The sequence below is a fragment of the Onychostoma macrolepis genome, chromosome 11 (genome assembly GCF_012432095.1).
Source record: "Onychostoma macrolepis isolate SWU-2019 chromosome 11, ASM1243209v1, whole genome shotgun sequence".
NCBI lineage: Eukaryota > Metazoa > Chordata > Actinopteri > Cypriniformes > Cyprinidae > Onychostoma > Onychostoma macrolepis.
The window spans coordinates 6,528,339-6,551,325 of record NC_081165.1 but is presented as its reverse complement, the minus strand read 5'-3'; the positions used below and the strand labels follow the sequence as shown (position 1 = coordinate 6,551,325).

Below are 22,987 nucleotides of genomic sequence, written 5' to 3'. Positions count from 1 at the left end.
CAGTCATGATCAGCATCACTTAGAGTTCTGATTCCATGCACCTGTCATCAGCAATCAAGTCACCATTGATAAGCACGCTCCTTCCAGTCACTCACCGTCTGGTCTACCGTTCGCTACCCAGAACTTTACCAGATTATCTGTATGCTACTTACCGCCAAATTCCTGATGATCTTCCTATGTTGCTCTCCTCCACTCCTGGATCACGAAACCAAACCTCAGTATTCAGCTAAGATCCCATTGAACTTTACTTTGTGTTGGATTCTCACCTGCCTTGCTCCAAACGATCACCCCTTGCTCCTCATGTTAATAAACCTGCATGTCTTTCACTTACCCGTTGTGTCCAGCTTGATTTGTGGCACTTATATTGTTGGAAAAGATTTCTATTTTGAACAAATGCTGCTCATTTTAACTTAGTATTCATCAAAGAATCAAAGAAAAAAGTATCACATGTTCCAAAAATATGAATGTCACGCTACGGTGAGATAAACGCACAAAGACGATGAAGAATAATCTTCATCTTCAATAATCCACAGAAGGGTAATACACAACAGGCAGGCAAGACACGTAGGGAACATACATAGGGAAATCCAGACAGGTAGAGTGTTCAGGAATGTTGTGTGCCACACACACACACTGCATTGTGATTCCCAACACTGGGAGCGTGACAGACAAGGGAACGATCTCCATGGTCGTTTCAGGACAGGCTGACAGTTCGAGAAAGGCAGACAGTTCAGGGCAGGCAGAGAGTTCAGATGAAGGCAGGAGGAGAGGGGGCATGTCTGCATATATATACAGAAAACAGTCCACTGAGCTCGGCTCACCCTCAGCCATGGTGCAGTGGGCGGAGTTTCCCTCCGTGCTCTCGCTGTCCATAGCGCTCTCCCCCATGGCGAGCACTATAGCTGGCTCTCGCACCTGGACTGATGTCACAGGCTCTGGCTCCGGGGCGATCTTCAGCTCTGCCGCTCCATTAGGTGATGGCTCGTTGGTTGCGGCGGGCTCAGGCTCTCCAGTATCGATGGGCTCAGGCTCTTGCTCCGCACAGCGGGGTGATGGCGGGCTGGGCTCTGGGTCTGGCTGTGTTCTGATCGGGGGTTGATGCTCCCCTGATACCGGATGATGGCCTCCCTCCAACTCAGTCCAGTGGTGTCTGGGGGGGGGGGTCGATGGCGTGGTGAAGATTCACCCCGATCCAGAACAGAGACTTCAGTGTCCCATCGTCAAATGGGCAGGATGCTGCGAAGTTGAACAGGTCAGGGTTAGCACGGGCAATGGAGATTAGTTGGGAGGTGTAATAATCCATAAAGTAAACCAAAAACTGACAAAAACAAGAAAATAAATGGGGTAAAACACGACGGGTATACTATTTTTTTTCCTTTTTTAAGGTCCGTATTCTGTCACGCTACGGACTTGTTACATCGTAAGAAGAATGGCATCTACGCTAATATTAGTCTGTTTCTTTCTTATTCCGAGATCACCGTTGCCACCCGGATCCAGTCCGTATCCAGATCAGATGGTGGATCAGCACCTAGAGACGACCTCTACAGCCCTGAACGTCAGCAGAGATCAGGACACCTAGATGAACCCCAGAGACAGATCCCCAGTGAGGACCTCGTCACCTAGACAGCCATCGGGACAAGACCACGGGAAGCAAACGAGTCCTTTACAAAATCTGAATTTGCTGCAGTTGGAATTGAACTGCTGGTTCATCTGGTCAGAGGAGAACTGGCCCCCCGACTGAGCCTGGTTTCTCCCAAGGTTTTTTTCTCCATTCTGTCACCAATGGAGTTTTGGTTCCTTGCCGCTGTTGCCTCTGGCTTGCTTAGTTGGGGACACTTATTTTCCAGCGATATCGTCTACATGATTGCACAGATACTATTTAAACTGAACTGAGCTGGACGATGACATCACTGAATTCAATAATGAAATGCCTTTAACTGAAAATTGAGTGTTTAATCTTGTCATTTTACATTATTGACACTATTTTCCTATTCTGATATTGGAAAGTTGCTTTGACACAATCTGTATTGTTAAAAGCACTATTTAAATAAAGGTGACTTGACTTGACGCTACGGTGAGATAAATGCACAAAGAAGACGATGAAGAATTTCCAATAGCACTTTAATAATCCACAGAAGGTTAATACACAGCAGGCAGGCAGGTAACACACGTAGGGAACATACGCAATACCGGACAAGGGAAGACAGGAGAGACTACACTTTAGGGAATCTCATGAGGGACAGACAGGTGAGGATGATTAACTGATAATAGACTAAGGAACTAATGAGAACAAGAACAGAACGAAATATGGGCAAATAGGAACTAAAACTACAAACAGTCCTTGGGTCTGACAATGAAGCAGCACAACAGTTTCAACACTCATAATAAATCAGCATATTAGAATGATTTCTGAAGGAACATGTAGTAATGATGCTGAAAATTCAGTGCTGCGTCACAGAGATAAATTCTATTTTAAAGTATATTAAAATAGGAAACCAATATTAGAAATTGCCATAAGATTTCACATTACTGTTTTTTCTGTATTTTTGATCGAATAAATACACCCTTGATGAGCAGAAGAGACTCCCTTAAAAAACATTAAAAATCTTACTGATCCCAAACTTTTGAGCGGCAGTGTGTAAAACATTCTATTATCAATCCCTCATAACATTTACAATTGAAAATATTTTAATTTTGTTACAATAAAACAAGTTACAATAACTGGGCATGTTTTGTCCCATGTCTCAAGAATCAGTGATGTCTTTAACATCTTCCCAACCACATTGTCCTGATAGACAGAGATAGAAAGAAAACTGCTTGTAGAATGAAGTATTTAAGAACATGTAACATTTTTATGAAAAGAATTATAGTTAATTTTACTTTCAGAACTTAAAATTTTCTTATTCATTTATTGAAACTAGGCTGCAGAATGACTTGTTTTCTACATTTATAATGTGTCACATAGATGAAAGCATCAAGGCATGACTTCCTCCATAGCAGCACATCAGTGCCTTCATTTACATCATTGCTTCTTTTGCCCGTCACTGGCACCAAGCAGGTGAAGTTGTAAGGAGAGAACAGGACAGGCACTATTCTTACATACTGCAAGGTACATTCAGGGGCCTTTTTCAACATTGTTTTCGACATTCTTGATTTAGTGCTTTTATTCAGCAAACATTAAGTAGATAAGAAACTTTTGTAGAATTCTATTATAATACTGCAAACACTGTGCTGCTTTTTGCTGAGGAAACTGGCAATGCCTTCTTTAGGATTCTAACATTACGGAAACTTGGCTGAAATCATTTTTAACAAAGTTCCTGATCATGCTATTGAAATTTTTGATTATAATTTTCTATTGAACCATTAGTTGGCTGTGGTACTGTTTCTTCCAGAATGGTGTAGCACCACACCTGTCTTGCAGGTGTTTTTCAAACATGAAGTGGCATTTTTTTGTTTATCCCCTCCAACACAGTTTGCATGCAACAACTATGCTTCTGTATTAATGTTGTAAAATAGATCTCTTCATCTAGTTTTGTTTTCATAGCTTCACACTGCTTGCTCGACCCTATAGCGGTAGTTGATCAGACTCTTCCAGTGTTCAAGTGGCACTCTGCTGTCACCTTGAGGATTTTTCACTGGCCTCTGTGATGTTGCAGTTGGTGTTGACTCCTGCCATCACTCCTGAAATGCAATATAGACAGATTGCCCTGTAGAAACGCTACACCCGACCTCAGTTGGCTTATACTGTTTCAAACTCTGATAGTCACAGGCCAGACCTTCATACTTGGCCCTCTTCCTTTCATGGGTGACCTCCCAACAGTCCTCCCAAGGAGGATTCCTCTACAAGGAGGATGATCTTATCTGACTAAAAGAGAAGTCTGTCTAGCCTCAAATTAGTCTTGAGGATACGCTGCTGGAACTTGAGTCGCTTCTCAGGTTCACAGAGAGCTACCAGTTTAGCGTGGATGTAAGCTTCGCCGGTAGTAATCTGGGGCCTCATTTATAAAATGTTACACAGAAACCACCCTAAATTTGATCTTACGATCATCTCTCAAATATGCGTACGTGTGATTCATAGAATGAACGTATGAATAGAAAATGCGCGTACACGTCTCTTTGCGTGGATTTAAGCATACGCACACTCAACGATCAAATCTGTGCGTACGCACACTTCATAAATGAGGCCCCTGGATCCTGTTCCTGGTCACTCCCAAAAGTAGACACATTCTTACCACTTTGCTCCGCTTCGAGATGGAACTGGGGAGGACACTGTGCACTGCCTGGTTCTGGAAATCTGTCCATTAGATCTCAGCCTCCTCCTAAGTTACCTGAGCCAGCTGCAGTTTCATGTTTACAGCTCTACTTCACTTCATGCAGAACTGCCCAAACCTGGACCAGCATCTGTGTTCCTTTCCTTTCCCTTCTGTAATGTTAAACTGAGAAGATGAATGTTTTAGCCTGGCTTATTCTGGTTATAGATCACTGTGGCACAGCTGAAACTCTACTTGCAGAACAGCCTCATTTGGCATGCATGTATTTGTGGTTCTCTTCTTTTTTTCTTTCTCTATGTTATATTTTCAGGCTTTGTATGATTGGACAGTCAGAAGAAGAAGAAACAGGAATCCATAGAAGAGGATATGGGATTGGGAAAGGAATCAAACTCGGGATGTCCCACAGCACTATATATACACAAAGCTTGGACCATTCCCCCATACTCCTGACCATCTATGTCTGGGCCAACTTTGGGTCGGGGTGTCACCTCTCTCACCTTTTCCTTCAGTTCTTCTTTAGAGGCAATGCTACTTTTGTATGAACAATATTTTTAGGACTCCTTTGCAGCCCTCGCCAACTTCAGAGGAAGTTGATCTTTTTCTTCAAGGTCTCAACTTAGTGATGGCTACAATATCCTCAATAGGATGCAATACTGGTACACCTATGCCAGGGAAGTCAAACTCAGCTCCTGTAGGGCCACAGTCCTACAGAGTTTAGTTCCAACCCCGCTCCAACACACATACATGTAGTTTTCAAATAATCCCGAAGGACTTGATCTGGTGTTTAATTAAGGTTGAAGCTAAACTCTGCAGGGCCTCCGGAAACTTAGTTTGACATCCCTGATCTGTCTATTTTCTGGTGAGCCCTGATCTGTGACACTCTTAGCCAATCACTCCAGCATCTACAGCTTGAATAGCTGGATTTAGTGTTCCTTGTCTTTAATAGTAATTTTAATAGCACAAGTATAAATTAATGAACGTTCATGTTTTTGAAAATGTTTGGTTACATTTTAATCTGTTATTCATTGATATGTGTGTGATTCTGCATGTGTGCAATTAAACTTGTATTATTTGTATTAAAGTTGTATTATTATCGGTCAGTGCAAGTGACATCTCTTAACATAGCTATGGCAAAAAAAATAATAATAATACATTAGATGTGTTTAGGTAAATAGTATTGTTAAGTGTCATCAGCATTTTATCTTCTTATATGACAGGGCAAGGATAAACAGACCATGAATATGACCTTTAGAGAGTGTGATAATTACATTATCAGATAATCAAGTTGCCATTTGAGAGAGGGTAAAGTTGGATTTATATATATATATATATATATATATATATATATCAATTAAAGACTTTCCTAGGCGACTTCAGAATTTCACCACAAGAATTTACTTTCAAATCTATGAGATTATATTTAAAGAGAATGACTTCAATTGACTTCCAAGAAAGTCAACAAATATATTTCCAAGAACAATACATCCCTTCTCAAGAGGTAGCACTGCACTAAAGTAGAGCGTCAGGATGCTGCTGCTCGGGTTCCTGTTTTAGCCTGAACCTCATCATCATGTAATTGCAATGGTATGTGGCTTTTGTTGAGGGCTACAAAGAAACTGTGATTTCCAACACATCTTAATTGCGCTTTCATTCATATCATAAACACATCTTTATGGTGCAGAATAAAACACATTTATGTCTTAATGCTCACATCATGCATTTGATTGACAGAGAATGCTTACAGAGCTTGTCACCTGACTTCACATGCATCATTTTTATATTTTCACCCATCAGTTAAAGACTGTATCATGCCTGCATCTTAATCTTTGCTGTGAAGAGTCACTGTTAGTGTTGTTTTATACTCAACGCTGCCCTCTATTGCTTTTAATATGAATAACAACAGTGTCACATGATATCAGTGAAATTATATATATGTGTGATTCAGTGATTCTTAATGCATCCCTTATTTACTGTAACACACCTGATTCAGATCATCAGTTCATTAGGAGAGAGATCCATGAACTGAACTGCGTGTGTCAGATGTCAGATAAGGGAGACGTACGAAATGAGTCATAGCCTACATAATGCTCAAATACCTGAAAAAATGGTGTTCTTTATAATTATCCCATTGAAGGATATGAATCTGGAGGGATCCAGACAGGATGCAAGACATCAGTGGACTTTGTGTCAAACTCTAGGTTAAGTTTGGTTATGAATGCTAGTGTTGACTGGGCAGTCTCTGTCTGTTTATCTTCATTTACACAAGCCTTTGCACTGATGCTGGAAATCATTGGTGGCATTCTGGAGAGCATACTTGAGGTTATGTCATAGTTTAATTATAGTGTGAAGAAACAGATCATATCATAGAGACAGTATAAACCTTTTAAACTGAAAGTCTTTTCTCTCTTACACACACACACACACACACACACACACACAAAATCATCAGTTGCTGTTTTCTGATTGGTTCTTCATGAGATGTATGTTGTAGCAACAGTCATACATTACACTTTTTGTCAGAGGCTAAAATTCATCACAAACAGCCACTGATAATTGACTACTGACAACAAAATAAATGTTACAGCTTATTTCCTTACGCTTACTTGCATTTATTTTTACGCTTTTAACCAAAGTAACTTGCAAATGAGGAATACAACAAAGCAATTAATCTTAAGGAGGCAATAACACTAGACTTTTTTAAATTGTATTCCGCTGTCCAGGTAAGGCTAGAAGGATCATGTTGTAAATTCAGCAAGAAGAGCATTGCAGTAATCCAGACTAGAAACGAGCAGGGCCTGGAGGAGTTGTGCGGTCTGCTCGGTCAGGAAGGGCCTGATCTCAATTAGCTGATCAATCTTACATAACTGTGTTGTCCGCTGGAGTTTTAAATCACATAATGTAAAATAATGTAAACTATATCATATAAGGGTCATTCCACGAAATCGGTGCCTATTGCATCCCTAAGAAATAATCAAACAGAATTAATATAAAAAAAAAAATAAAAATAAAAAATAACAAAAATAAATACATTTGTGATTTAAAAACATAACAATACTACGTATTATTTATTCAATATTACATCAAATTAAAGTTAATTAAATTTTTTTTTAAATAATTTAAATAGCATTTATGCTGATAAGGAAAGGTTTTTGGCTTGTCCCTCACTATGATTGGCAAAATGAAGGTAAAATAATACAAAAATCACATTTGCATATTGTTCTATATACAGTCTCATTGTTAAGCAGTGTTTTTGGCACAAGTATCCTTTTTTTTTTTATATATAAAATGTAAATATTTTTATTGGGTGTCCCCTGATGTCATGTCAGCCCTGTTTCCCTCATCAAAAAACCCTTGTAAAATAAAGTACATTCACAATCTGTATTGTATAATGCACTAAATAAATAAAGGTGACTTGACTTGACTTATACTAACTAACCATACCAAGTAAGTGCAAAACAATATAATGATTTAAAATGGTAAAACTTTACAGTATTATGTAAACAAATATAACAATATGTACAAATATATTTTTTTTCTTAATTGACATGGTCACCGTCCAAAATTAGGATGTTCTTGGTCATCTTAATGACAAATATAAATATATATATATATATATATATATATATATATATATATATAAAAAGAAAAAGTTAAACAATCCCAGTGAAAAGAGGGACTAAAATGCTGCTCATATATGTGAAAATTATCACATTATTCTAATTAAAACTATAGTATATAGTAACGCTTGTGTCTGTAACAGGGTTGACAAAAATACCAAAGGTAAATACCATGAGGCAGAAAAATAGTCATAAAATAATAAATTGCATAGCCTGAGATGGCACAATACAATTTCTTGTCATTTTAAGGTGTCTTCATTTCATGGATATATATATATATATATATATATATATATATATTAATGTTGATTCAACTTATGTATTTATTTATTTTATTTTTCCAAGTGGTAAATGCACCGATTTCGTGGAATGGCCCATAAACCATCTGGCCCATGGATTATCCGTCTGTGGCCTGAGATGCTGGGAGGAGAAGTGGTTTAGAGAATGAATGGATATAATATAGCTAGGCTTTCATTCAGGACTGCTATTGTACGGTATTCAGAAATGTTTATTATCAATTTTCTTCTGTTATTATGATTTATTTTGAGGTACACTGAAACTGTGTGAATTTACTTTATGCATTGCAAACTTATTGAGGTGGGGTTGAAATAACATTGTGGTTAGGCTTAAGGTTAGTAGCAATAAATGTCTATTGGGAATTTGATATAAGTACAACCTTTGCTAAAAATGAAATTAATCTGGCACTTGATTCACACATCTGAATCAGAGTTATTATAGTTTACTTAAACTAAAGAAAAAATGAACTTTATTTATTTTACTTTATGTGCTAAAATAACTCAAACTAAAACTGATATAAAATTAATAAAAGCTATAGACAAATTTAAAATAGGAGTAATAATAATAATAAAACTGATAAATATTAAGCACTAATAAAATGACAAAAACACACAACAAAATTACTAAAACTTTAACTAAAATGAAAAAGCAGAAAAAAGTTCAGTTAGTATCTTCATGATACTGAAATAAACCTGGCTCACACATGTGTCCTATAGCAGAGGAACCACAGGACTGTAGTTCCAAATCTATAGTTTTAGCATCTCAAAACTGCAATGCGTGCTGTATGTCTTGGTTTAATATTAGGTTAAATAGTGCATTTATACAATTTAATAAGATGTACTTTTAAGAATATTATAACAAATATAACCACAATAGAGTCCAAATAAAAACAACAAAAATATCTTAGCTTTGGCACTCAAACTGACTAGAACTATCCGCAGTAGAAACCACAGCGGCCCCATATACGGCTACACAGCGTTTGGAGACCATTTCAGCTTGTGGAGTCACATGATATCATGAAGAAATCCCAACCTTAACTGTCACCGTCCCACCTGTGGGACGCTTGGCGCTCTTTTTTTTCTTGTCTTTTTTCCCTATCAAATATTTGAGTAATCATCATAAATTATATATCATTTGAAAGCTTAAAAGCTGAAAATTCATCCTATGAAAACCATTTTGAAATCGGACATTGCGTTACCATGGAAATTGTACTTTAAAATCTTTTGGCTGTGTCCTCCCCCTTAGTGGGTGGTGTCAAGTGTCATATTACACAATGTATTACGGTCTTTTAGAATCAAAACTTTTTATAATCTTGACAAAATACATATTGTCGGAAAGGTCTGACTCTCATGTTTGGATTCCATATGTGGTGGTCTTTTTGTGATCGGAGTAATATTGACCGAGGAATTTAGACATTTGTGACAGAAAAATGCATAAAAAAAATTAAATGGAGTCGAATGGCACCCGGTGGCTGTTTGTGGTATGACGCCCTAAATAAAATCTCACAGAAACCTCAATTTTTCTCATATCAACTTCAAATTTGGAACATAACTTATTGAGACATAAGGCTTTAATTTTATGCCAATTTTAGAGTAAAACCTGTTATGTAAAATATTTATTTTATATAAAATATAAAAAAAAATATTTTGTATTTTCTTTACAGTAAATTTAAACTTCTATAACTTTTTGTTACTTTCATATTTTAAAATAATTCCACTTTTGCAGTAATCTGCTGATTGTCTTCTTAAAAAAGAGTCCAACCTTATGTCTGTATTCATGAATTATAAGAGTTTAAGTCTGGATAGTGCACTTTCATGTATATGCTCAAAAATGGGGGGTGACAGTTAAGGGGTTAATTAAAGCAGACAGACTAAAGCACGTACTTTAGCTTTAACATTTACTATAATGATGCTGCAGCTCTGAAACATCTGCACCAAACCCAGCACATCGAAGCACGTGCTAGAGATGAAAGATCACACACACACACACACACACACGCACACTGCTCACGGGACACGGGTTCATGCTCCTCGGGGAATTTATTAAGTGCTTGTTTTTTGTCATTTTTTCTTTCATTTCATTTGTATCACTTGCGCTCCTGTCTGGAATCGTGGTATGGACAGTGAAGCAACAAGAGTCAGTTCATGTTCTCAGGCTAGAAAATCATTTACATCACAATTTTTTTTGTTGTTGTTGTTTTACTGACTTGGAGACCACAAACATTCCAGCAACACACTCTAGGGTAGATGAGAAACAATCAGAAAGCTTGACTTTTTGCATAGTATTAAATGAACAAAGACATTGAGTTTTTTATTTACAATTATTGTATAGATTATAAAATTCATAAAAACAAGATGGATGAACACTTTTCATTTACCCATAAATTGCTAGTGCGCCAAAAGTACCTGTGGCGTCGTATGCTCTTTGTTCCACAAAACGCATGCTGCTAAGTACAGTACATAGAAGCTGATGTATTGCAAGAAATATTATTATTTGTGATTATTAGAACACTGCCATCCTTCCGATTTATTGGTTAAACATTTGAAACTGCATCCGTTATTAGGCCCGTCAACACAGGGCGCAGAACTAAACTGAATTCAACTGAAGTGGCCAGTCGTACCGTAAAAGATCTCATCTGGAGCCATTGCAGTCCACGCACATTTCAGACAAACTCCCCAAACGCCTTTCAACATGTCAGAGGTGATTCTTTTGGTCATTGTACAGGATGATTGTGAATGAGGCTTTGACATGCGTTAAAAGGGATAGTTCACCCATCAGCCGATCAATTGAAAAGATCAGTTTGTTCATCATTAGCTCTCTCACGAACACGCCAAGGAGAGCTACGGAGGAGGTCGTGATTTTTTTGTAGACAATACCTTTATTTTAATCTGCTTCTGTTGTTTCATATGCTTTCATGATGCATTTAGAATGGCGTGATTGTGAGTAAACTACCCCTTTAACATGATAAAAGGCAAACAATTTCTGGGGGGAAAAAATTAAATAAAAAAATCTGTCTCAGTTTTCCGTATATATATTTCTCTCGTCGATTATGCCTGAGCTAACAGTTAAAGCTTGTGCACCTTGTCTTGTTGAGTAAAATTGTCAAAAAAGTTCAAATTTAAGAACGATGGAGAAAAATGATTTGCATATTAAGTGTATGACATCATGCCTTTCCAATTCCAAAGAATATCAATGAATACATGGGTGACTTCATAAGTGTGCCTTCCGACAGACCCCCGTTTGTCCTTTCGCTTCTAGAGTACAATAAATAGTTAACGACTAGTGAATACTGTTGAGATGCTAGAGTATATTTACTGACTGCAGGAAGACAAGCTTGATTTGAACACAGAAGCACATCTAAATTTACACCACAGAAATTCATTCATATCCGGATAGTGCAGAAAAGGATCATAAATGTATATATAGATATATTTTTAGTTTTTTTTTGTTGGTTTGGGTTTTTCTTTTTTTCTTTTTTTTTTTAAGAAAAGAGTCAAAAGCAACATTCCTTCTTTTCGTTTCGTTACATGACATAATTCAGTTGTTCAAAGTGTCGTCAGCTCAGCAGCTGGGTTCATTTCCTTTATCCAAAAGAAATCTACAAATTAAATGTCAAAAAGAAGAATCAACACAATAAATCACAATATTTGAACACAATTTTGATTTCCATACAGAGATGCCAGATATAACTTAGTTTACATGTTTCCAACATAAAACCCATCGCAGCTTCTGATGGTCACACGGAACTGAAACTATTTTATGTTAAATAGTATGTACTTCTAAAGAAGATATTTAAATCCAACCTGATATATCTGCTCACGTTTGAGGCCGACCACAAGTTCATCGCCGAAACCTTCGATGCCAGCCAAACTGATTGGATGTTTTCGGGGTGCTCAGAGCCATCGATCCCGACACTCGTTTAATACTTCGATGCCACGTGAATGATATATCCCACTATATTTTGGTTTCTTTTGTTATCTTCTAAAAATATCTACATTATATGACAAAATAGCAGGCAAGTCCAGCACACAATTGGAAATAAAACATCTAGAGTCCGATATTACAGGAGTACTGAACAACGTGAGCTGTTCCAACTACGTCTGCTGCGTGGTTTTGAACCCTACAAAGAAGTTTTAAACCCTACAAAGAAACCAGGACGTATCTACAGGTTTGTAAACAAATTACATTCTCTTTAGGACATAAATAAGTTAAAGTAGTTATTGAAGCAGAACAAGGCAACATGCCAACAAATAAAGATAAACTCTGTAAATATATATTTATAATATGTCTATAAATATATATGTACGCTTAATAAATTCTAATTTCCATGGGTTTCTCTTTTTCCGACAGGTGCAAATCTACTGTGCAAGTTCGACCTCCTGCGACCTGGATACACCTTAATCAATAACCAAATAAATCTATACAATTAGATACATGCCACACACAATACTCACAGATCAGTGAATCAGAGAAGCTGTCTTAAAATAGCAGTCCACCGCACATCCCATCAAATCAAATCAAAACGGTTTAAATAAAAATAAAGGTTTCCAAATAAAAACCTGGGTAATGTACATTCATGCAGGAGCAACGATAATAGCTGAATTTGATTTAAATTACTCGTAATAGTCTGTCGTTTCCTCAGGAAGTGGGAGCGGTGCGCTTGCGCTCTTGTATTGTTTCTCGAGTCGCTCCGCGATCGTCCGAGTCAGTCGTCGTTCATGCGTTCGATAAAAGAATGTGGCGCGACCATAAATACGTACAGTCAACAGTACACGATCCGCGTTCGTGTGCACTCCGGAGCGCTTTTAAACGTAGAGTCTAAGATGATTCTTGAGCGGTCTCCCACGTGATGTGGCTAAAGCGATGTCTCCAGACTATGAAGCGGGCTCCCGGGACTGGAGGAAGCAGCAGATTTACTCGTGTCGGTCGTCAGGTTTATGCCGCTGTCGATGGCGTTGTTGTTCTTGTTTGGAGATGAGGGCTGACTGGAGTTCTTCCTGGCTGCCTCGTCGTCAATGTCGGTGTCATCTATGAGAGGAATGTGAGGTGTGGAGTCCTCTATTCTAAACTCTGGATGAGTCATGAAATTGTGGATGGAGGTTCTGGATTCGGGTTTTTCCAAGCCTTCGTAGAGGGAGCTACGAAATGCGTTCACAACACGTATCTGCATGAAGAAAGAGATCGCTGTCAAAGGCTTGGAAAGTGAGCTCGGAAGACCCCCCCAGTGGCACAGTGACAACAGGAGGAGGGAAAGGCCGTGGACCCACCAAAAACATTTGGAAAGCATCCCTAATTCACTTATTCTACCGTGCACAGTTTAAGGATTGCATCGAAAAGAACATAACTCAAACTCATGGTAAACTAAAGAGACTGGAAAGGAAAACAGGCAATGCTCTTATGTCCCGTAAAGTACACAATACAGTATACAGTGTATGGTCCAAAGTGTTGTATACCTAGAGACAAGCATTGTTAATTCAACAAAAATGGAACAAAAGAAGTAAAAAACAAAGGAAAACCAAAATGTCATGCAAGTTGAACACATTTCGTGGAAAGTTGGTAAAAGGAGTAGATTAGATATTGAGATCCGGGATGAGTTTCAAGGTAAACACAAAGTCAAAGGCAAACAAAAGAGAAGTCATCTACAAAGACTTAGATAGAGGATGACAGGACAGGAAGAGCCTATGCTTCAAGAGCATAGAGTCACAACACGATGATGGAAGCGAACCAAAAGCTTGACAAGCCAACTCAACGACTACACACAACATGCAGCTCAGGACAACACCATGTGGAGATGAACACAGGCACACAGACTGCGGAATAAGAAAATAGATGAGAACAAACACAAGTCTGTTCTTTCAACAACTCCATGCGTCTCTGTGTAAACACTCAAGTATAGGCCGAAGAGTTTTGTTCAGATTCACGGAACTACACTAAAAAAATAGGAGAATCACTTAATAAGTTGTTACTGTGTGGAACTGAGACTTCCTAGAAATATTTTACTGTACTAGTTGGGCGTAGCAAGTATTCTGCTTCAAAGGTTACAATTACGAACAAGCAAGTACAATAATCTAGGCATAATTCTCACACTAAACTAATGATGCATACAGTCTATGGTCCTGTTCCACAACCTTGTGAGCTGCCTACCTAGACAGCAAGATGTCAAATTCTTCTGGCCGAATTCTAAGGTCCTTCACACAGATAAGGCAATCCCAGAATGCACTGCAAAAAGCTTGGTGTTCATTTTCATCCAAGATGGTGGTTGAGAATTTTTTGTATATTATTCAATTCTTCAAAGCATTGACAAAAAGTTAATAGCCAATATCTGGCTTGCCTGCTTTTAAGAATGAGGGTATCCAAACCTGTCCATGGAGCCTTGCTGAGTTTAGCTGATTAATCAGTGTTGGAGCTAAACTCTGCAGGACAGTGGCCCTCCAGGAAAAGTTTTGGAAAGTGTTGAGTTGTTAGCTTAGTAACACACTAATATCAGACTAGCATTGTGATCAATTTTTCTTAACCGCGAGTAATCAGAGTTCACTGTAGAACGTTTTAGATCCGTCACTAATGAGATTATGTTTGGCTTAGGATGCTACCTTAAGGCAGGGGTGTCCAGCCCTGTGCCTGAAGGGCCACTGTCCTGCAGAGTTTAGCTCCAGGTCCAATTAATCAAGGTCTTCAGGATGACCAGAGACTTCCAGGCAAGTGTGTTGGGGACAAGTTGAAGTTAAACTCTCCAGGACATTGCCATAAAGGGTAGATGAAAAAAAAATCATAAGTTTCCAAGGGCCAGTTTTACTAAACGGTGCAAATCAGCGCGAGAGCACAATTCCAAAACAGCGCTGATGGGCATGGAAATTTCTGCGGGGGATTTACTAACATCACGCAAATTAAAGAACACAAACGCAACATTTAATTTACATATCGACCGACGCAATATACCAAGCGCAGTGCATATTAGCGTAGTCGCAAATAAAGAATAAAGAAATAAATAACCCACAGTAAGTTTAAAAGAACCGAAGGCCAAAAGATATAGGGTTGCAAGAAATTTTGATTGACCTGGTATTGCCTGACTCCTAGTTGAGGGTTCGAAGTCTTCTTTTATTTTCTAAAGCAAATTAAAAATAACATGGCTTGCCAAACGATATGTTCGGATAATGTATTCTTCTGGCATTCCAAATAAATGAATACATGTGGAAAAATCCTCTACCTTCTACACACGCTCTCTGTTCTCTGTGGCTCCTAATAAGGCCAGGCACAAAAATAACTGTGTCCATGCTTTTTTAGCGCTAATTCGTCACTGTGTCTTCAGTAAAACCTAACAGTACTATTTTTATTATTTTAAAAGATGGCTTGCGCTGGCACAAGCTTATAGTAAAACTGGCCCTAAGTGTGTATACTGTTGGTTACTAGCAGATGCTCCTACTCAAACTGTATATCCGCGTCTATGAACTGCCCCAACTGAAAATGAGTAACTTGCAGCCTTTGTCACTGTCCGTGTAAACCACTCTCTTGGAGGGAGATGCCAGAGCAAAGGTTAGGAGCTCGATAGGGTTTGGAACAGAGCCTCTATCATACCACCAACTGCTGAACATAAAATGATTGAAATCAGCGAACTATGTCTAATGAACATCAAACTAATTTTTACCTTCTGTCCTGGTAGGAAATAGCACGCTTTCAACCTAGCTAAGAGCAAACTTACAAAGCCAAAACAAACAGGTCTGAATGACAGATGAAAACAAATGTCAGAAGGAATCACATAGATGAAGACTGGCCTAAAGTTTAGTGAGATTCTGCAGCTGTCAGCATCACACAGCAGACTACATGACCAACAGAGTAAAGCCACGAGACATAATGGGTCGCTGTGGGCCTCGGATCTACATCACACAGACGACAAATAAGACAAGACTATGGGGAGGAAGCGCCACTCTCTTCACACGTCTCCGTAGCTGTGTGGAGAGAAAAATGTAAAAAAAGGGAACAAAACATCCTCCCGTGATCAATAGATTAACTTCAACAATGCAGCCTAGAGCATTTCGAAAGAACATGTCAGGCTACAGCTGAGTGGGGAATGGTACAGTTGGCTATACTTGAATGTTTACCCAGCCTGGTGAGTTTGTTGGTGGAATATTAGTTCACATCAATTTTGCGACGGACAATGGAGGGACTCACAACCTGAAATTCACTTCGTAGGCTGCACCCTTTGTCCAGGGCTCTTAGCACTCTGGGGAAAACAAACACATGGTACATTGAAACACATGTTCTTCTGAGAAGTCGGTTAAAGATGATCTGATAAACAGTGATATGAAGAGTAAGAAGGAATCAGAAGCAAAGCAGATTTTCAGGGATGCCCTTTGACAATACTTTACACTAATTATCTATGTCTAAAGAATAAGAAATTGTTTGAGAGCTCCGGTGTAATGCCAAATCTCCGTTGGACCCAATGGTAGTGCCTGATTAGAAGTGTCTATCAGATCTTCCCACTGTAGCTGTCGGAGCCATAGCCCTGTGGCCAGTGCTCTGACATATGGACACACTGTCCTATTGAAAGTTTAAAAAAACACCCAAAAATATAACTTAATAAACAACCTGCAGAAAGATATCAATTGACAAAGTACCTGCAATTTGTAATCTGCGTGAGTAGTGCACAATTTGAAATCTGACATATCTTATGGAACCACAGAACTTTTTTGAGTCAGTCATCTGAGTTGTAAATGCCATGTGACTGATATTGAGTGTAGGACTACAAATGAAGTCAATTTCACCTTTTTAAGAGCCTCCAAAAATAACATATTATACTATACCCTTGGCTGAAATGGAGGTTTTTGAGGCCAGTTATCATGCCTTATCTGAACCCTGAGCACAAATCTGGCCAGAGTGTGCAGTGGTTCTTTAAAACTCACAATTAACATAATGAAATGACACGCTAAATGGTGCTAAATGTCTTCATACTTCATAATTATCCAAGGACCTGTAAACTCAGAATTACTTACTAATGAAAAGGTTCCAACAAATCATGTCTTTATCGAAAGCTTGTACATTTCAAACGGGGAATTCCATGGTGTTTTATTACAAGTCATAATGTGGTGTGCGCCTTATTTTTCAATGACTTTGTAATAGTGTATCGAGGTGAATTCATGTGATTAAAGGGGACATCAGATGCCCCCCTTACGGAAATTAACCATGGTTTTATTGTAGTAAAAGTGTTTTTAAAAGTTTTTTTTGGCATATTGATTACCATTTGTAAAACCACAGTTTTACTACAAATACCATGGTTAAACTATGGTTAGTGAAGCAAAACCATGGTTAATTTGCAGTTACCATGGTGTAATTGTAGTAACCATGTTGTTTTGGTTTTATTAGTAGTAAAACAATGGATAATTTTCGTAAGAGCCATTTTCCATAAGTCGGTAATGATCCTTTAAGATAATCATGAAATGTCTGCAAAATACTTTAGTTAAAATTCCTTAATGGTTGTGTAAAACAATAACCTTTTTACCTTGTCACAAATAGTTCTGTATACGGCGACCTGTTTCGGTGCACGTCTCTTCAAATGTTAATGAGCTACTGCTCACCCGCCCCTCTCTTTCGCTTTTTGTGTCCTCAGTGACTCATATGTCGGGAGAAAATGAAGACTCTTATGTTCACTTATACATGCAACTATGAAACACCTGCATTGCCTACGAGACATGGCTGAGGTCGGAAATATGCTAATATAGGACAGTCTGTCAGTGGCCGTGGGCGGGGCCTGAGCAGAATGACGTCATACTGCTAAGAAAATCAAAACGGCTTGATAATCGAGACTGTTTAGGTTTTTGGGGGATTAAAAAAAGAGTGAATGGATTATCATCATTGTAGGGTGGATGTGTCCACACACTGCTAAGACACATTTATGCAAATACAACATAAAAGTGAATTTTGCATCCGATGTCCCTTTAAGGATTTTGTTGTCAATAACAAAGCTGTACATGGATCCATTTTGGTGTTGCCATAGAAACAAATAATTTCTGACTCAGAGAATATGAACAGCTCTGAGTAGCTGTTGTCTCGTAATTATGGTAACCCTCACATAAGATTAATGCAGTATTATATTTGCAACAGATTGCAGAACAGAGCTTCTTTCTAGAATCTCTGCTGCAGAGCTGCTTCCCTGTGATGCGTTTTTCATAATGTTTACTGTTCAGTGTTCAGTCTGAAATGTAATACTTGAACTTTTTGAACTATTTGAACTTTCATGACCTACATGGATATATTTAGGTAGGGGCCGCATCTCATATTTTGCAATGCTCTGGCTCCAGATTTGTGATCCCCCTGTTGAAAAAAACAACATATGCTGGTTAGGTATGTTTTGAAGCATGGTAGCTGGTTTGCACTGGATTAAGCTGGTCATTAGTTGGTCATGAGTTGGTTTAAACTGGTCCTGAGCTGGATTAAGCTGGTCATGTGCTGGTCCAAAGCAACTAGCTCCTGCTCAGGACCAGCTCATAACCAGCTTAAAACCAGCTCATGACCAACTAAGGACCAGCTCAAACCAGCAGCAATGCTTCAAAACATACTTAACCTGCATATGCTGTTTTTTTTCAACAGGGACATAACTTTTTTAAAAAGAGTTAAAATCTCTTTGCATCCGGACATTTTTGGGTTTCGTTATGAATGGCCCACTTCAGGTCTGGAGTCCAAGGGCATCCCTGACAAACACCCAAAGAAGAGTGTCACTCACGCCCAGAGGGAGCAGCAGCAGTGCTGGTAGGAGAGGAAAGAGCATTGCACAAGGACACGTGACTAGGACTAGAAACATTGGTTACATCCTGATTTTGACTGGTGGTGGAGGACTGGCGTCTCAGAGCCCCCTGAAAGGAAGTCCCGCTCTTGAACGTGTTCACTACATCGATCTGCAGGAAGGGGGAGAGAAATACATGGAGCAATGCTTCATCACATGGACATGGTTTAGAAGACTATGACAGGCCCTCATCACACATTAAACACTTCATCTGAAATTAGCACTGTGGCTTTGATGGCTTTAGAAGGGTCCTCCTCCCCGCTGCTGCAGCTTCGACAGCAGTCATGATGAACGCCCAGAGACCTTCGAGAGCCTTGCCGAGGGACTGCATCATTATGCCTAGAACAGTACTGTTATCATGTCACATGACAAACAACAGGCCATAGCAATTCACAGTAAATGATCTGCATGCTACTACAAAAACTCTGTCACATGCAGTGCATTATACAACAGTTAGTGCTTCTCCTCTAATCTGATTGGAAAGACGGCATTCGGTAGTGCAGATATTTAAAATATGGGACGTTTTCCCCTGTTCACTGGTTCGCTGCTTGTCTGTGTTCGTAGCATTCCCGATCAGAGTATGTGAGTGGAGTTATGCGATTTTGCCTGGACCGAGAAGCAGTGGAGTTACAAAAGTCTTTGGGCAGGTAAGGGAAATCTCTGTCACTCCACTCATATACACTAATCCAGTCTCTGTGTTGCTTGATGACAAGATGGTTGAGACTGTTTTCAACAATGTAATAAACTGGACAACTTTGTCACAAACGTCATTGAACTGTTGTATAAAACCATCATGACACTCACAACGGTGCTATGCCCAAATTGCTGCCATGATGCTATTCAGAAGAACAACGTGCTTGTGATTGTGATATTGCTTAAGGACTTGATTTTAGACTGGAGTGAAATATTATTGCAGTAATGGTGTATGAATGATCTGAGTCGGGGAGGGGGCAATGTAAACTTATTGGCTTTGCTCAGTGAAAAAGTAGTTCTGTAGACAATTGATTAGACACTAACCATAGTAAGGCTATATTTGCAATAGAGCGCTGTGGAATTATACTGGTAATTATATTACTTACTATCTGTTAAAAGTAGTATTTGAGTAGTCATTATGCAACAATAATTGTATTTCGGTTTTCGTTGTAATTTAGATCTAATTATGCAAAACGCTATTCAATAAATGACTTTTCGGTTGGAATATAAAAGTGTTTTTGATGAAAGGTGTACTGACAGCCCATGATTAATGCAACAGTACTGAAGTCTTGCGATCAGCGCTGATGTTTGTGCCAGCAATGGCATTTGGCAGAGCCGAGCTGCGGTTCAACCTCCGCACTGTTCTAAATCTAGCCGTAAAACACACTGCCAGCCGTGCAGATGGTGAATCTCAAGTACATAATTACAAACACAATTGATGTACCAGCATAAGTATGGTTACTTCCTACAGATGCCATTTGCAGATTTCATGCTGAATATTTCAAGCAGCCATAGCTTCCCAAAGACTGTCAGAGGTTCTAACCTGAGTCTGGATTCTGTTGAGGCCTCTGAACCAGAGGATCTGCCCTCGCCGCAGCTCCCTCTCAGCGTGATCGATCTCCTCCTGGTCTTCGTTCTGGTCCTCCTCAGGCATTTCATCTTTCTTCGTCAGCTGACCAGCCCCTTTGAGGAACCTCAGCTTGCTGTTTGGGATCGTTGAGATAACCTGACCCAGAGCATGACACGTGTATGGATATTAGAACATGATAGCACACAAAACAGAGCCATTTCAGAGCTCCATCCTCAAAGATCCAGGTGAGGAACAAGCCCAGTGTACTGTTTGTAGAACATCAGGACAGCTGTATTGTATGCTGGCAAATACTGTTCACAACTATCAATGAGATACATACAGTATATTACTTCATATAGACACTGACCAAACAGTGAGTTTTCCATGTTACTATTTGTCATACATGGAAAATATGTAAATCTTTGAAGGCGATATTTTGGCTGTAACCCTGGTGTTGTCACGATAAGCACACACACAAGGGAATCGAGGAGACGAGGATAACCTTAACAAAAACAGTCCTTTAATAATCCAAACTCAAAATCCAGGGAACACAGAACAGGCAGAGAGACACACAGGAACACGACATCGACGTTAATACCTGACACACGAGACAGGGAAACACAGGGCTAAAATACACTAGGTGATTAATTAAACACAGTTGAATCAAAGGAACATAATGAGAACTAAACGAGAACAGGAAACAGGAAAGTAACCAAATATGGGCATACATGAGGGAAAACTAAGTCAAGGGGAGCACGAGACAGAAAACCAAGACAAGACAGGACACAGGTCTGACAGGTGTGCCATTTATGCTGTGTATTTTGAAAATATTCCCAATTAAGTGATACTAAAATCAACTTTCTTTTCTTAAGAACTGATTAATCAAAGTAAGCTGTCAGCCTCTCAACACTGACAAAAGAGCATACTAGCCAATGGTAAATTGCATTTATTTTAAAATTCAACAGTAATTAAAGGGATTCACCCAAAATTGAACATTCTGTCATTATTTACTCTCTTTCATGTTGTTCCATTTTTTTTTTTTCAGTGGAACACAAAGAAGATATTTAAATGGAATGTTTAACTGTTTTTGCCCATATAATAAATATCAAGAGGTTACAAAACAAAACATTAAGAAAAGAAAAGAAAAAAAACAACAAAAAAAACCTTGAGATGCTTTTCAAAACCACATCTTTTGTGTTTAATGGAAGAAAGAAAGTCATACATACACAGGTTTGGAACAACATGAGTGGGAGTAATGACAGAATGATAATGTGAACTATCCCTTTAATGAAGACCTCGTATGAAATGAGAAAGAAAATAGTTGCAATACCTGTCCCCAGACCAGCTCTCCCAACCCCAGGAACACACACCACATCCACTTCTCCAGGTCCAGAGGAGAACAACTGAACGGTTTCCCTCCAAACTGAACAATCACAATCTGAAATGAAATGTCAAAATGGAAACGTAAGGTCCTACAGATGTGCTGGGTGCATTATATTTAGAACTACACTTCTTTCAAATCGTGCAGAACCTTTTAATGAAGACTGAATCATGACCATGTCACAATACATACATATTCAATGATGTAATGTGATGTGATGTAATATTAATACTCTACTGTAGCGGATAAGCAGCAAATTAAATCAGAGAGTTGCATTTGTGTATTTGTATATAATTACACATGGGATGACAAAAACGGATCGTTCTGCATGCTGGCTTCTTATTTTCCCCAAGAGAATGATCTACTCAAGTCCACATGTCAAACTAGAAACTGCTTCTGAGCACAGGTCCTGAGCTGTAGCTCCAAAACACACCGTTGAGAAACATACCTCTGTCCAACATTTTTATTTTTTGGTACCTGAATGGCGAAAGTTCCCAGAACAATGGAGCAGAAGATGGGATTTCTGAAAATGCCATCAAACACATTCCTCTCTCCGTGGATTTTGCGTGCGTTGATCTCGTTGAAGAGCTGCATCATGACAAAGGTGTTGAAGATGATGGTGTAGTGCTCAGATGGAGGAGAATGCAGCGGTGCGTTCCTGCCACTGTCAATGTCAAAGATCTGCTCGCCTGGATCACAAACACAGCATAAGAGACAAGACTGAAGATCCTACATGGATTAGATGTTTCGGTAAAACTTTACTTATAGCCTTTATGTGTAATGCATTATAAAGGGTTATTAAAGTGGTCATATGATGCGATTTCTTGTTTTCCTTTTCTTTAGTGTGTTATGTAGCTGTTTGTGCATGTATACGATCTGCAGAGTTAGACCGGGCTAAAACACCTCATTAAACATGCCCCCACATGTCTACGTCACGATGTGGAAATATTTGCGTAATGCCGCCCAAATGTGCACGCAAAGAAAGAAGGCGTGGTTTCAGTAACTGCAGCCGTGTCAGGGAGACGCTGTGTGCTTCAATGCGAAAGCAAAAGCACTTTATTTGGCCGTCCGGAAGTAGATGCAATTAGGAATCATTGTTAAGAT

At 38.9% G+C, this 22,987-nt stretch overlaps 1 protein-coding gene across 15 annotated transcripts in view; it reads right to left on the bottom strand.

Moving 5' to 3' along the window:
• Window positions 1-10,363: 10,363 nt before the first annotated feature.
• atp2b2 (ATPase plasma membrane Ca2+ transporting 2) overlaps window positions 10,364-22,987 on the bottom strand; it is a 147,429-nt gene continuing 134,805 nt past the window's right edge. For 8 of the 15 annotated variants that reach the window (XM_058791058.1, XM_058791055.1, XM_058791062.1 and 5 more), the window contains 4 exons: window positions 22,361-22,572; window positions 21,833-21,940; window positions 20,476-20,658; window positions 10,364-13,349 (listed from right to left, as the gene is read on the bottom strand). In XM_058791058.1, the coding sequence (XP_058647041.1) occupies window positions 13,041-13,349; window positions 20,476-20,658; window positions 21,833-21,940; window positions 22,361-22,572 (812 nt within the window). In that variant the 3' untranslated portion in view covers window positions 10,364-13,040. Of the gene's footprint in view, window positions 13,350-16,351; window positions 16,404-18,899; window positions 19,072-20,475; window positions 20,659-21,832; window positions 21,941-22,360; window positions 22,573-22,987 lie in introns of all 15 variants that reach the window. The other 7 variants (XM_058791063.1, XM_058791065.1, XM_058791069.1 and 4 more) reach the window with 5 other exon arrangements.